This window comes from Sceloporus undulatus, chromosome 6 (assembly GCF_019175285.1).
Source record: "Sceloporus undulatus isolate JIND9_A2432 ecotype Alabama chromosome 6, SceUnd_v1.1, whole genome shotgun sequence".
Lineage (NCBI taxonomy): Eukaryota > Metazoa > Chordata > Lepidosauria > Squamata > Phrynosomatidae > Sceloporus > Sceloporus undulatus.
Window position 1 is genome coordinate 497,999 of NC_056527.1, and position 15,280 is coordinate 513,278.

Consider the following 15,280-nt stretch of genomic DNA (forward strand, 5'->3'; position numbering starts at 1 on the left):
AGAATAGCTGTAATTAAGACAAATGTACTCCCAAAATTTTTGTTTATTTTTCAAAATCTCCCCATAATTAATAGCGATAAGTGTTTTCAAGAGTGGAGAAAAGAACTAGCAAAGTTTATTTGGGCCGGTCGAAAAGCACGGATAAAGTGGAATAACATAATAGATGACAAAAGGAGAGGAGGCTTGGGAACACCGGACTTACAAAAGTATTATTATGCATGAGGAATGTTATGGGTAGAGGATTGGATTAATTTGAAAAATGGGAGATGGTTGAATTTGGAGGGTCATAAGAACATTAAGCATGGCTGGCATGCATATTTAGTATATAAAAAATGGAAAGAGGACAAGGAGTTTAAAAATCATGTACAGTAGTAAGAAAAGGTTTGTTAAGAATCTGGGAGCATGGAAAGAACAAATTCCCTGGGCCAGCAGCAGGAGGGGCTGGCTGACGTTTTACTCTGTGACAGTGATGGTGAACCTTTTAGAGGCCAAGTGCCCAAACTGCAACCCAGACCCCACTTATTTATTGCAAAGTGCCATGTCCCTCTGGCTTTCTAGTAAGAAACTCTGGCAAACTCTGTGCTAGGACGACAGCATGTGTGCCTACAGAGAGCACTCTGAGTGCCACCTCTGGCATGCGTGCCATAGGTTCGCCATCACTGTTCTATGAATTGCTGGTCTGTGGGGTTTGTGGTGCTGCTTGCATTGGGATATGGGTGACTAAAAGGCCACTGTTTGGGGGCATCATATTCAGGATGTCTTGGGGTCATGTGTGCTTTCAGCTGTCTTGATTGACCTGCCTTGTGCCTTCTCTTCAGTTGCCCAACTGGCCGCGTTGCTGAACCCCCCAAATACTCTCGCATCAAGAATTGGGAGTCTGGAGGCATCCTGTATGATATCCTCAATGCCCAAACCTTGCAGGTGAGAGAGCATGTTTGAATGAGGGGGCACATCTGGGCAGGAAGGTGGAGTAGGCGGCATATGCAGGCAGTGGGGCCTGGCATTCCTATGTCTTATTAATGTTCAACCTACCAGTTGAAGTCTGGCAGGCGTATGCAGGGTTGCTGCTCACCTGCCCACTGGGGACATATTAGTGGGGGAGACAGCCCTATCCCTCTACCAAATAAACCCCAGATTGTCAGGTTTCATTTTCTTTATTGAAAAACTCATTTCCAGCTCTTGTAGAAATTGGGAGAAGAGGCATAATGCGTAGCCACTATTCTGTCCACTATCTCAACATCAAGTCTACACATTGAAAAGGGAGGTAGTAGACCAAGTCTATGAAAGCTTATGCTACTACAACCTCTTTTGCTCAGTTAGTCTCAAAAGTGCTACAGGATCCCTTTGCATACTGATACTTCAGACTAACATGGTTATATCTCTGAATCCCAACCCCATTGAGAAATAGAAAGAGTTTAATTTCACATAAAGACCAGATTTATTTGTCTGATGTCCTAGCTACTAGAAAAGATAATGATGTTTTTGACATGGAAAATTAGCAGTTGCAAAAGAATATTTGTGCATTCAAGTAATGCAAAAGTTTAGTTGATGTAAAAAGTGTGAAAACTATTGAAAACCATTGTGAAAACTAAGATGAACAGTTGGGGGGGGGGGTCACTAAGGTCAAGCATAATTGTTCCTCTCCCAGGTCAGTGGTGTTCCCTGTTCCTATTCTTCCCCTGCCAAGGGTACCTCACTTGCCACTCTCTCCAGAACAGTCATCAGTGCACTGGGCAAATGAAGGGACTTATTCCTGACCAGTTGTGTGTGTCCTAAGGAGGAAGATGCTGGGAAAGACCTAGTCGATTAAAACAGCTGTTCTTTGTCTATTATGACCTGCCCTCACCAGTCTTGAAACAGGACGGGATATCAATATTTTAATTAGGAGTATATGAAGTGTTCTTGCAAGTCCCTCAATGCAATTAAAAGTTGATGAAATTAAAGAGGTTTCTTGCAGGGAGTTCAAATCCCATTCCCTTCTACATGAGTCGAGTCAGATTCCCAGGATTTTCTACTGCACTCTGTGGCTTCTGAATGGAATGTGATGCTAAGGAAAGAAAACATGTATGTGCACACACACACACACACACACACAGAGATATCCTATGGCAGTGTGTACTTTGTATACAAATGATTAATCACATAATCCTGTGTAGCTTCCAATGCCTGCAGATGCCCCATCATGGTATCAGCTATCAGAGCTCTGAAGAGGAAGATTTGGTTCTTCCCTCTTTCACCTCTAAGCCTGGTGACTGGGGAAGAAAGCAAAGCCTGTGTCGCTGTTACAAGGGCTTTGCAGGGGCCAGGATTCTGAGAGCTGCCTTTGAGGCAACTCAGGTCTGCTCAAAGTGAGTCCGCTTTGGCTGAATGATGGGGAGCTGATGTGTTGTTCTTGACTCACTCAGGTGCTGAGGGTTTTCATGGCTTGTTTCAAAGCAAAGGGCTTGTTAGGAAGAGACTGTGTCTGTGGTGGGCAAGGGGATTTGGCTGGCTGTTTGTGAGCAAAGGACCTTTGCAAGGAAGAGCCTGTGGGATTGCTTCATAGGCAAGATGTCATTAGCGCAAAGGATGACAAGGCGCTGAAAAATGTAGAACACTCAAGAAAAATGTAGAAGGTTACAAAATAAAAGCTAGAAACACTAATATAAGTGTAACTTCATGATTCTTAGTTATCCTCAAAAGAGAGGATGTTTTGGAGTTCCTCCTGGAGCCTTATCACATTTGACAAATCCCACGCAGAAATGGGATTTAAAAAGTAGAAAAACCCTGCAAATGCGGGATGTTTTTCAGACATGTTTGTGCCAGATAGCAATAACGTGAAAATAAAGTGAACAGAAAGTTGACAAAAAAGACACCTTTTTATTTTTGGGAAAAGTAAATGACGTATTGCTCTTTGGAAGAAACGTTGTCTGAAAAACATCCTGCATTTGAGGGATTTTTCTACTTTTAGAATCCCATTTCTGTGCGGTATTTGTCTAGTGTGATAAGGTCCCTGGACAGAAGGTTGAAATGTAGGACATGTCCTGGAAAAGGAGGACACCTGGTCACTCTGCCTGTAGGAGATCCCTGCCTGGCACCTTTTTTCTGTCTCTGCTTGCAGGACATGCCATGTACCGACAAGCGCTGCCTGGGCTCAGTCATGTACCCCAAGCAGCTGATCGCTCCTCCTCAGCCGGCACGGAGCAAGGAAGAGCTCCTTCCCTTGGCCCAGGAGTTCATCAACTTGTACTACAGCTCCATGAAACGGTGAGTGTCATGCTGCCTCCTCACCCTGATGCAGCTCTTGTTTTGGAGGGCAGTTGACAGTGCTCCAGGGGCACTGAGCCCAGTTGAGATTGCTCTTGTTCTGTGAGGTGGTGATGTGTCACACAAGACATTTAAGGTCTCTGTCACACTACACAGTTGTACCTCTTTAACCCACTGGAACTGCCATTAGCCCACCATCCTATCGAATCCTGGGATTTGTATTTTCATCAGGATACTGTGCCAGATAACTCACCAGGCTACAAATCCTAGGATTCCAGAGGATGCGGTCATCAAAGTGCTGTAATTGTGTCGTGTGAAACAGATTCATTTCTACACTTTCATTCTCTTGGTGGATCATTGGATGGAAATGCCTTTCAGCATTTCAGGATTTCCTTCCTATCTTTATCAGACTTTGTGGCTTGGTTTTGCAGCAGAAAGCAATTGCAGGAACAATGGTTATGAAAGCAACAGAGAAATTTGGTGATAAATAGGAAAAGCCTATTTAAATAATCATTCCTGTATTTGTCAGTACCTTTTAACAGTTTAGCCGAATCTGAGTGGTGGAGTATGGGGAGCGGATGTGAGCAATGGTTTGGGGTGGGGACAGAATGACACCCAGCAGGTCACCCAAGTTGCCTAGTCTGGTATGGAAGGCACAGAAATGGAGAGTGTAGTCAAGAAATCAGAAGAAGACTAAGACTTGGAAGAGCAGCTGTGAAGGAATGAGATAAGATCCTCAGGTGCAAAAATACATGGTCTTGTGGGAAATCAGTGTCTCTGTAGGTCTCAATGGCCAAAGTATGAGATTATCTTGGAGAAGGCCTTCTGGGTGCTCTGCCCACCACCTTGGGCCTCCTGTGCCTTGGCTTCTTCCCAGGGGGCCTTGGCAGAAGAATCTGAAACAGCCCCTCCTTGGCCCACCAGCCCCCCCCCCCTTTGTAAATGGAGACATAAGGTGAATAAATCATCCACCCTCTCAGGGAAGATTCTCCCTTGGTGTCTTGCTGCCATTTGTAATCCCAAGGCTGTTGTCTCTGGTATTTTACACTCCAGTGACAGCCTCTATTGCGGCAGGAACAAGGCATTCTTCATGTTCGCCCAGGCCCCACTGATCTCCACCCAGCATTGTTTTCCTGAGATAACACCATTGCTCTTATTGCAGCACTGCTTATCCAGGGATGAAAGAGGCATGAGTCAGGATAAGGCAAGTCCCCAGGCTGTGGTTATCTTTTGGATGACTTGTTTGGAGGACTGGTGGTGCTCCAGTGCCATTTACTTTCCTGTTGGAATTCCAAGCATGTGTAGCCATTCTCCCCGTTCCAAAAACACTTCCTTCATAGGGCTATGGTTGGCCAATGAGGTGGGGCTATGGCTCTTAGCCATTCCCTCATGTGTAGGATTTTCCTTGAAGTTACAAAACTTCTCCAGCACTCCCTGGGATATGCGCTGGCCCAGGAAAGTTGGAAAGTGCAAATGATGCCCCTCCTTTTACATGGCATGAGTCCCAGTCCACCAGGAGGTTCTCCTGGGCAAGCCTCACTGAAAAGAAGTGGATTTTGCGTAGCTCCTTTTCATTCCCTTTGGGCTTCTGCAGACAAACTGTCTGTGTGATTGGATCCTATGTGAGCACAGGCTCTCTCTCTGCCATCCTCGGGCTGTCACTTGAGGCACCTTTCTCAGCTCATAGCAGTTGGCTGTCCCTCTGGCCTGGAATAAATACTCTGGAAGGTACCACCCCACCTGTTTTTGCTTCAGCGCACTTTTGTTCTTTCTTAACTTGATGCCTGTTATCAAAGAGCGTTTCCTTTCTGACCAGTATCTTCCTGTCCCCTCCGGAGGCTCTGATGTCATTCGTGATCTTTCTCTGCCTCCTCATCCCCTTCAAAAACATTCCATGGGCTCCTAAAACCTTTATCTCATACAGGATGGAAAACTTGTACATGCAGTTCCTAGCATGAAGGTTCTGACCCTGACTATGTTCAGCTGGCATCTGTGTACACATGATGCCATGAAGTACTTTGGAGGCCATTTTCTTGGGGCCTGTGAAGAATCACAGTTACAAATTCTGGCTTCTAAATGATAAAGAAAGGCATGTAAGAAGAACCTTCCAGGGACCCCCCAAGCAAGACAGGAAGGCAACTGCTGCCCATTGTTTCTGTTGCCTGGAAGCTAGTGCAAGGAGTTACGCTGCCTCTGACCTTTGAAAGAGCCAGTAGCCATAATGGCTGGTAGCCACTGATGGAAGGGTTGTCCTCCTCCATTAATTTGTATAACAGCAGATCAGAGACCAATGTGCCTTAATGCTCTCTACTCCTGATGTGGGTTCTCCAGTGCTCTGGGTTAAGGCTTTTGCCAGCCTTGCCAGCTGAGCTGCTCTGTCATGACTTCACCATGATCTAGACTGGACCTTCTGTGGAAGGACTAAGTGGTGACCATGGAATGACCTGATGGAAGAGACTCAATAGTTGCCTACATTTTCTGAATTTAAAAGAGCATTTGGTAGCAATGGCAATAGCAAGTACATTTCTATACTGCTTATCAGTGAACTAAGCACTCCCTAAGCAGTTTATAATCTATAAGACAATTTCCCCCAACAAGCTGGGGACTCATTTTAGCGACGTACAGAAGGATGCAAAGCAGAGAGGACCTTGGAGCCCCACAGGATCGAACTCACAGTCTTGTGGCTGCAGTGCAGGCATTTAACCGCTGTGCCACCAGGGCTCCTTTGAAGCCAGGTCTCTTCTGGCAGCCTTATCCAGATGGTTTTTAAACTGTGAATTTCAAATGATGAATTTTAAATGTGGATTGTTTTAACATGTGCACATCTTATTTGTCCTTTAAATTGATGTGTGTTTTAACCAATGTGTTTTACCTGGTGTTGTTTGTTAATTGCTGTCCCCTGCTTTGATCTATGAGGAGAGGTGGGTAAGAAATAAACATAGAGTTGGCCCTCTGTATCCACAGATTCAACCATCCTGGGCCTGAAACTATTCAAAACGAAAATAAATTCCAAAAGTGACCCTTGTTTTTGCCACTTTATATAAAACAAACCATTTTACTAGGCCATTGAACTTGAGTATCCATGGATTTTGGTATCCACAGGGAGCCCTGGAACCAAACTCCAGCTGATAGCAAGGGTCCACTATATTGTTGTTGTTGTTGTTGTTATTATTATTATTCTGGGGGCAAAATGGGTCCTGATCCAAAGACAGAGCCCTCCCCCTATCTTCTTTCCAAAGCTTTGGACCTATAAGCAAGCTTTCCTCATGGCTGTTCAGCCCACATGTACCCATTAACATTTTTGTCTGGGCCAGGGTATTGTGTTGTGCAGGGCGAAGGTGGTGCCCCAGGTACCCTTGGACTTGGTTAGCAGAATGGCAAGGCAATGAGAGCTCTTGGAAGCAGGGATATGTTGCCTCAGTCACAGGGAACATGTATCTGCCAGCTATGCTTTTTCAGAGAATTCAGACACATTCTCTATCACTTTAAGTAGCCCCTCAAGCAGCTGCTGGGAAAGTGAAGAGTCCCTCTCATTGTCTGTCACTGACCTGGGGTCAGGCAGGTAGCACTGAGCCGCGGGATTTTCCCGGGAAATGTGGACTTGTTTCATGGTTAATCCAGCTGTCTGAAACATTTCTTTCTTAAACATAAGCATTTTATGGGTCCTTTAACTAGCTGCTAAGTGTATAACAGCACAAATTGTGCTCTTGACTTCTTAGCTCCCTGCTGTATCTTCTGCAAGGATCACCTCGGCCCATCAGGGATCCTAGGATGCAGGCCATGTGTGGTGGAGGAGGTGGAGGGCAGTGAGGCCCCACGGGCCATTGGGCAGCAATCGTTGGCAGGACCGGGCTGGAGCCGGCCTGCAGGCTGTAGGTTGCCGACCCCTGGTCTAGATCTTAACTAGAAAGTTTCCTGGATGGGAAGCTGGGTTATTTCTTTCTAAATGGTAAACCTGGTGCTGGGTGGAGGGTAGGCATCCTGAACCATTAGTAGTGTCTGAATAACAGCTGAACTGTTTTCCCCCAGTGCCGAGTCCCAGGCTCACATCCAGCGCCTCCAGGAAGTGGAGCAGCAGATTGCAGAGACGGGCACCTACCAGCTGTCAGAAGCCGAGCTGGTCTTTGGAGCCAAGCAGGCATGGCGCAATGCATCCCGCTGCATGGGCCGGATCCAGTGGAACAAGCTGCAGGTGCGGAAGTGTAGCCGAACAGTAGCAGGAGGCTCAGTCTCCTCAGCACCCTCCGGGGGGCATGGAGCCCTCCTTGTGTTCACACCTTGTAAGGGTAAAGAAATAGATTGAAAGTATAGTTCCAGGGCGGTTGGGGATGGGGGAGGAGGAGGAAGTGGTCTTGATTTGGGTGCCTTAGACTGGGGCACCATACCAGTGCCCAGCAGTGCCAGTTAGTGTCCTGCTCTTGGGAGATTCTCAGACAAAGCTTGACCATGTCGTAACTCTTCCAGCTGTTCTTATTGCCCTGTATCTCTTTCCATCAGCAAGAATCTGCTCTCTGTTCTAGTGCTACCCACAAGGTCTTGGCTTTCCAAAAGGTCTGCTTCTCATTGTCACTTCTCACTTCTCCCTTGTCTCCTCATCTCCAATAGCTGCTATGGCTTGGTATTTGACAAGGGAGTGTTTTCTTTGGTACCTTCATTCTTGAAAGGATTGACACACATGATGCTTATCTGCAGGGCTTTATAGACATCTCTCCCCACTCCCACCCCTTCTGCCATTAGCAGTTGTTTTCCTACACACAGGGTCTGCCTGTTGGAGGTCTTTCCCCTGAATTCCCCTTCCCTGCCCTCCTGCATCCTTGTTCATCCAGATGGCCTTGTGTGTCTTTCTAACATTTTGCCTCTTCTTTTTCTGGCAACCTCCTCCTTGGCTTCTTTGGTCTTGGTCACTTATGTGAAGATTTTGTGCACTTCTGTCTTCAGGGAGGTTCCTTTGGGTATGGAAGGGCTGCTTACAAAGAGGTGGGAGAGATAAAACTGTTTAGGAGCACGGGGAGCAGGAGGTGGCAGCAGAAAGAGGAGACAGCAGGAGAAGAGCTTGGGATCTTCTCCTTTTGAGAAGCCTTTGAGCCTTGACCTTGTGCTCTTTCAGCTGTTTGATGCCCGAGACTGCACCAGCACCCAGGAGATGTTCACCTCAGTGTGCACCCACATCACTTATGCAACCAACCGTGGGAACCTCCGGTGAGTGGCATCTTGCCTCCCTATCTTTGTGGGCTGCCCCACTGTCATGCTGTTGGAAGAACCTTAGCTACATTTTCAGGTCTCCCTGTCTTGTTTGCTTTTGCCCCCCCCCCCCTTTTCCCTCAGATCAGCCATCACCGTCTTCCCGCAGCGGACTCCGGGCCGTGGAGACTTCCGCCTCTGGAACCAGCAGCTGGTCCGCTATGCTGGTTACAAGCAGCCTGACGGTAGCATCCTGGGAGACCCAGCCACTGTGGAGCTGACAGAGGTGAGAGCCAGCTTTCCCACTCCGGGCATACACCATGCTCTTACCTGCTGCTGCTGAGCCCCATGCCCCTCTCCAGGTAAAGTTGGGCTCACACCCTCAATGGAGCGTGAAAGTCAGCCCAGGACTGTGATTGCTGACTGTTTATTTTTTAAAAAAGAAAGAAAATCTTATCTATTTCCTCCCTATCGCACACTCTGATATATGTTACACTAACAGTGTGGAATTCCCTCCTCTCCTGCAACCTTTGCCTGTTCTTTTACCATGAGTACAAGGAAGATTTTGAATAAACATTAGGAAGAACTTTGTAATAGTAAGAGTGTTTTATTAGTGGAATGGGCTTCTTTGGAAGGTGGTGGACTCACCTTCATTAGAGGTTTTGAAAGAAAGACTAGATAGACAGTTGTCAAGGGCTAGCTAAGCAATGTTCTTAATTGCAAAGAAATCTTCTGCCCAACTTTTACCTCCTAAGTTTGTGTCTTCTGCTGCCACCCCCAGGTCTGTATTCAGTATGGATGGCACCCTCCTTACGGACGCTTCGATGTTCTCCCCCTGCTGCTGCAAGTCCCTGATGAGGACCCAGAAATCTTTTCTCTGCCCTCTGAATTGATCCTGGAGGTGCCCATTAGACACCCCACGTGAGTCCTGGGCCTGGAGGGGGACTGGGAAGCCGGTGCAACTCCTCTCCTGCTGCTCTGTTGGACGTAGCTGCTCTTGTCACTCGCAGTCGGAATAACCTTGGCAGATGTATTATTTATTATTTTACTCTTTTTATTCTTTGAAGGAAGCAAGCTTTTTCTTACTGCAAAAAAAGTATTTGAATACCGAGGCTTTCAAAACATATTTGCAGTGCAAGACTTATACTACATGCTGGATAGCATTTTCTGCACAGAAAAAAAAATACAGTAATATTAAATCCAGTGCTGAAAATGCTGCTACTGGCACAGAAAATGTTCTTCTTCTTTGTGGTCTCAGCAAATCACACAAATGGGTTATTCTGTGCTTGCGCAGTTAGCTTTGGAAACTTCTGGAATCACTAGGGAAGACTTTTTGGCAGTTGCTCCGACCATCTCCTATATATAAGGCCTCAGTTTCCCCACTCTTCCTCAGTTCCTTTTGTCTGCTGCGCTAGCAGCTTAGAAGGAACGTCACTTTGTGGAATTGCTTGTTACTTTCAATATTGACCTATGGACTGTTTGACCCACTCTTTGGAATTCGGATTGAACCTGTCTGCTGATTGAGTGATTTTGGACTGTTTGTGACTGAGTTTGTTTGCCACTTTGGAAGTTCAACTCTGGCTGAAAATGGCATCACAATCCTCTTTCTTCCACCGCTGTGATAAATGCGGAGGAAAGATCCTGGGCCAGGACCCACATAACCTTTGACTTCTATGCTTGGGCGAAGATCATAAAGTCCAGTCCTGTGCTCTCTGCAACTCCATGACTTCGCAGGCCCAGAAAAAAATGGGATTTAAGGCTTAAGGCTGTTTTATACCAGCAGGCCTTAAGACCCGCTTCTGCTCTGGCTCTTGAGTGTACCTCTACTTCCCAGCCACTGATTTCTGGGAAACCAAAAGAGAAGGAGAAATCTAAGAAGAAATCCTCTAAGGACAAGAAAACTAGCAAGTCGGAAAAGGACTGCACTGCTGATGAGTCTCGATTCAAAAGATCCTCCGGCGATAAAGATGCTCCTCCTAGGCGAGAGAGGCCCTCTGACCACTCGGCCTCAAAAAAGCCCTGCGCCTCCTCTCCACATGAGAAGGGCTCCTGTGAGGGGGAAAAGGTCTCTGCCAAACCCAGGAGTCCTCTTGTAGCCATGGGTGCCAACCTGGCCCTGACTACATTGAGGCCTACCACAAGAGTTGCTCATCTAGCCCTGATCAACTGGCTACCGACATCTTCTGCCGAGACTTTCCAGGTTGTTCGCATTGATCTTGACACTAAGTCTGAAGAGGAAATCATTAGAGTGACATCAGGCTGACAGACATCAGATCCTGATGTGCCTATCCTGACCCTCGATTCGACAAGCTGTGTCAACACCGAACGCCTTTGGGATTGAGTTGTGGAGTCTCCACACCATCGAGACCGAGCCATTCTCGGGACCAAGGCTGATGCTCCTGTCCAGGAGGACCTCTACAAATCCTACCAAGAGGACTCCTTGTTCCAATACAGCGCGCCTGCGTCATATGCGGGTGCACCTTACGCAGCTTGAGCATACGTGCTCAAGCCGCGGGGCGCGCGCAGGGAGGAAGGGGCAGTGCGTCCCATTCAATTGAATGGGCACGCGCACCCATTGCGTCCCGCGTGCCGCTGCACCGGCGTGCATGAGCCCCATTGTTTCCACTGGGGCTTGAGCATAGGCGGAATTCGCCTTATGCGTAAGGATCCGGAACGGATCCCCGCGTAAGGTGAGGACCCACTGTATTATCCTGACCTGGTCTATGACTATGACAGGGGCTGCTTTCTCCTGCCTGTTAATCCTGACCAGCTCCATCCTCACCTTGAATGCCAGAGATCTCCTGTCTGCAGGATGTCTGCAAGGCTGCTGTCTGGTCCCAGCCATCGACTTTCATCAAACATTAGAGGCTGGACGCCAGGGCCAGACATGACACAACCTTTGGAAGGGCAGTGTTACTTTCTGGGTTGCATTAAAGGTTTGTTGCACTGCCTGTTTTATATGCCTGAAATTATAACAAGTCTAGACAAAAGACAAAACAAAATGCACTTTCAAAGTTTGAATGTTTATTCTTGAAAATAAATACAACTTTGTTTAAACTTTACACTGGTGCCCTGACACTCCCTCCTCCACTGACTGAAGCTTGTCAGTCTAACCCATTTGTGTGATTTGCAGAGACCACGGAGAAGAAAGACAGGTTGCTCACCTGTCATGTAATTCTTTGAGTGGTCATCTGTGAATTCACACAGATCCCACCCATCCTCTCCTCAGTTGTCTTCTGCTCACTTTATGTCCTTTCTACTGCTGCGGAGGCAGTCTGGCTTGCCTGGATCTAGCAGAGCCCAGCTGGCAAACTTTATGGAACTGAGAAAGAGCGGGAAGACTGGGGCCTTATATAGGGCATGGGTGGAGCTACCACCAAACAGTCTTCCCTAGTGATTCCAGAAGTTTCCAAAGCTAACTGCGCAGGTGCAGAATAACCCATTTGTGTGGATTCGCAGATGACCACTCAAAGAACTACAGTTACGGCTGAGCAACCTGTACTTTTCTTCACAGAACAACTTTGTTAAAAAATTTTAAAATGTGTTTGACTTGACATTTGTAGAATATTTTCCCATATTTCCCCATCCCTCGTACCCTTATAGTCTCCTCCTGTTGACACCAGAAAGCCCCCTGAGTGGGGCCAGGAAGCCAGAGGCTCTGTAGTTAAGTCAGTCTGGCTTGCCTGGATCTAGCAGAGCCCAGCTGGATGTTCCTTGGCACGGGGTGTGACGGCGCTTGCCCTCTACCGCTCTCCCCCACCCATTGGGCTCTTCTTGCTAGCGGGGGAGAGAAAAGAAGACACTTAACTGGGATAGCTGTGGTCCAGTTTGAGTTAGAAGTCTGGGCTCTGGAGGGAAAAAGAGTTTCTTCCTGCAGAGTCAGACCTGTGGGCCTCTGGGCTTGTACTCTGGATGGTTGCCAGCAGCTCTTTCTCAGGCCTTGCTGCTGCCGCCGCCGCCGCCACCTGCACTAACTCCCTGGAAATCAGTCTGGGGATTCAACTAGGGACAGCGCATGGCAGGCACCTCAGACACTGTCACCTCAGACCGTGTTTTGGGCCACCTTTGTCCATTCTTCTGTCTTGCTCATTATCTTCCTTCCTGTTGCTATCATAGGATGAAATGCTTTGAGGAGATGAACCTCCGTTGGTATGCACTGCCTGCTGTTGCTAACATGCTGCTGGAGATTGGGGGGCTGGAGTTCCCAGCGGCCCCCTTCAGTGGCTGGTATGTAGGCTGTGAGATCGCCATGAGGGACTTCTGTGATGCCCAACGCTACAACGTGTTGCAGGTAGATCTGCCCAGTGGATCGTTCTCTCTGACCTGCTGCTTTGTTGCAGCAGCACTGGTGTGTGTGTGTGATCACGCTGGTCTTCTGTAGTGCCTTGTGCTTCCCACCATCAACTTCCAGAGATGAGATCCGTCTGCTTACATCCTTAGACAGCTTTAAAAAGGCTGTTAAGACAAATCTCATCCGGAGGCCTTTCCAGAATAGCCAACCCGGCCTCAGGAAACTCCCATAAAGAGATACTGCTGCTCCCATTGATCACTGTTGTATTGATTATTGTTCTGTTGTATTGTTTTGTTGTTTGACCCTTCGGTCAGTTTTAACCTGTACGGTTTTAATTCTTTGTTAGATTTAATACCTTTTTAAGAGGGGGAGGGTACCAGGGATTTGATACGTTGTATATTTTTAACTTGTTAGCCGCCCCGATTGTTCTCAGAAGGGCGGGATACAAATAAATTTATTATTATTATTATTATTATTATTAAAGTCTTGGTCTTGGAGACTGAAAGCAAAATATTGATCCCCACTCAACCACAGCCCCAGAACGGGCAGGCGGTCCTTCTGAGTGGAATGGGGGACTTCTCAACATGCCTGCGCATCTCAGGGTTCCTTCACCCCATAACTCTTTGTACAGGCATGAAGGGGGTTCTGTTAACTTCAGCTGTTGGGCTGCCCTTGTTTCCCACAGGATCTGGCTGAGCGCATGGGGCTGGACACACGGACAACTTTTTCCCTCTGGAAGGACAAAGCAGCAGTGGAATTGAATGTGGCAGTCTTGCACAGTTTCCAGGTGTGGGTGCGAGGAGGGGCTGAGCCTCAGCTGTAGTGGCTGGAGAAGGAAGGGCGCAGTGGGTGGGACCATCCCAAGAGGCTTGCATGCTGGGAAATCCCATTTGGCCAGTCCCACTGGAGACTCCTGACTGAGGGGATAGCACAGTGTCAGGTTTGGGGTCACTTTGGCAGGGGGACTGTGGGCCTTGAATTGCATTGGGCAGGCTGCTTTGAGAACTGTAGCTTCCTGTTGGTCAGTGCATCTGCTGCAGGGACACCTCAGTCCTTAGCGTGAGGTGAGCTAGCCTCCATCAGCTGCACCTTGGGATGGTCTGTTCTTGTGAGGGAGGTTTGAATTACATGACCTTCTCCTGACTGCCTAACCTTGCCCCATGTTATTTAGATAGAGGTGGGGGCTTGTTTATTGTTGCCTAGAATAATTCTCCTCTCCCTCCCCTTCTCCAGGCGGCCCAGGTGACCATTGTGGACCACCATGCAGTTGGAGAATCCTTCATGAAACACCTGGATAATGAGCAGCGGATGCGAGGAGGCTGCCCCTCGGACTGGGTGTGGCTTGTGCCCCCCATCTCTGGGAGCCTGTCCCCCATCTTCCACCAGGAGTTGGTGAACTACCAGCTCACCCCCTGCTTCCGGTACCAGGTACGTCCTCACCTTCCTCTGTTGGAAGCTGCTGCTGGCCGTGGGCCATGGCTCCACTGGAGGGGCAGGAAGTGGCTGCCTCTGTCGGGATGAAGTCCCAATGGGAGGGGGCTCCTGCCCCCCAAATAGGCTGTCGCTCTCCTCTCTCCGCAGCCAGCAGGCAATCCCTTTCAGAGTTTACGTGGCCTCACCTGACTCTTCTGCCTCCTTCTCTCTTGCTAAAGGTGGGGGTTTGATGCCTGCTGTGCATCGCAGCTCAGCACACATGGGCCTGAAATACTACCTTTTTGTTGGATCTCTTGAAGTATTTTTTCTTAAGTGCAGTATACAGTTCTTTAGCTGTTTTATACTTAATTACTAATCAGCTTTCAGGATCTTCTATACAGGAATGTAGTATTATTAAAGCTTTTGCTTCTTTCATTTTAAATTCATGCTGTTCTAATAGATCTTGAGGCATATCTTAATTGATAACATTTAAGCAATCTTGTACTGTACTCATAGGGGAACTCTTAATCTTACATCCCACATCTGAAAATTATCCCTATTTAACTTTGGGATTGCAAATCAGCCATTGCTGTTGAACTTTCAAAGTAGATATACAGTACTAGCTTCAAGTGAGTTAAGTGAGGTTACAGTCATTTTAAATCACTTTATATATATGTAAACTCTCTTACTAATATATTCCTTTAATTTTAAAACTTCACCAGATAAAAATTCTTCTACTATTTAAAATTGTCTTTATCAGCTAAAAAAATCTTGCTAACAAAAACCAACTATTCTGTTCAATAGCCATAAGCAAAACAGATGTAATACATTTCTCCAAATGTTGGTCAAAAGAAAACTCTGCTGCAGTGAAAAATATTTCCAAAGACAACATCACTTTTCAAACCATTGTCTCAAGCAACCATTGCTTTACGCTTCCATTCTTTTAAGCAAGCATCCTCTGCTACCAAATTGGTTGAAACAATGGAATTGCTTGTCTGCAGAACCTGTCTCCCACCTGAGTCTTTTCTACCCCGTATTGAATGGATACTTACCACCACTCCAACATATTTCGCATTTCAATTATTTTCACACTCCCCCCCTTTTGTATAAACTATTTGCAGAGGCTCAACTCCCTGCATCTGATGAAGT

General features: G+C 47.2%; 1 protein-coding gene across 2 annotated transcripts in view; it reads left to right on the forward strand.

Moving 5' to 3' along the window:
• The first annotated feature begins 818 nt into the window (after window positions 1–818).
• Window positions 819–15,280, forward strand: part of NOS3 (nitric oxide synthase 3) — a 43,973-nt gene continuing 29,511 nt past the window's right edge. The window contains exons 1-9 of one of the 2 annotated variants that reach the window (XM_042475918.1): window positions 819–921; window positions 3,101–3,246; window positions 7,276–7,438; window positions 8,354–8,445; window positions 8,572–8,713; window positions 9,209–9,348; window positions 12,544–12,718; window positions 13,404–13,505; window positions 13,952–14,146. In XM_042475918.1, the coding sequence (XP_042331852.1) occupies window positions 3,104–3,246; window positions 7,276–7,438; window positions 8,354–8,445; window positions 8,572–8,713; window positions 9,209–9,348; window positions 12,544–12,718; window positions 13,404–13,505; window positions 13,952–14,146 (1,152 nt within the window). In that variant the 5' untranslated portion in view covers window positions 819–921; window positions 3,101–3,103. Of the gene's footprint in view, window positions 922–3,100; window positions 3,247–7,275; window positions 7,439–8,353; window positions 8,446–8,571; window positions 8,790–9,208; window positions 9,349–12,543; window positions 12,719–13,403; window positions 13,506–13,951; window positions 14,147–15,280 lie in introns of those variants that run through there. The other variant, XM_042475919.1, reaches the window with a different exon arrangement.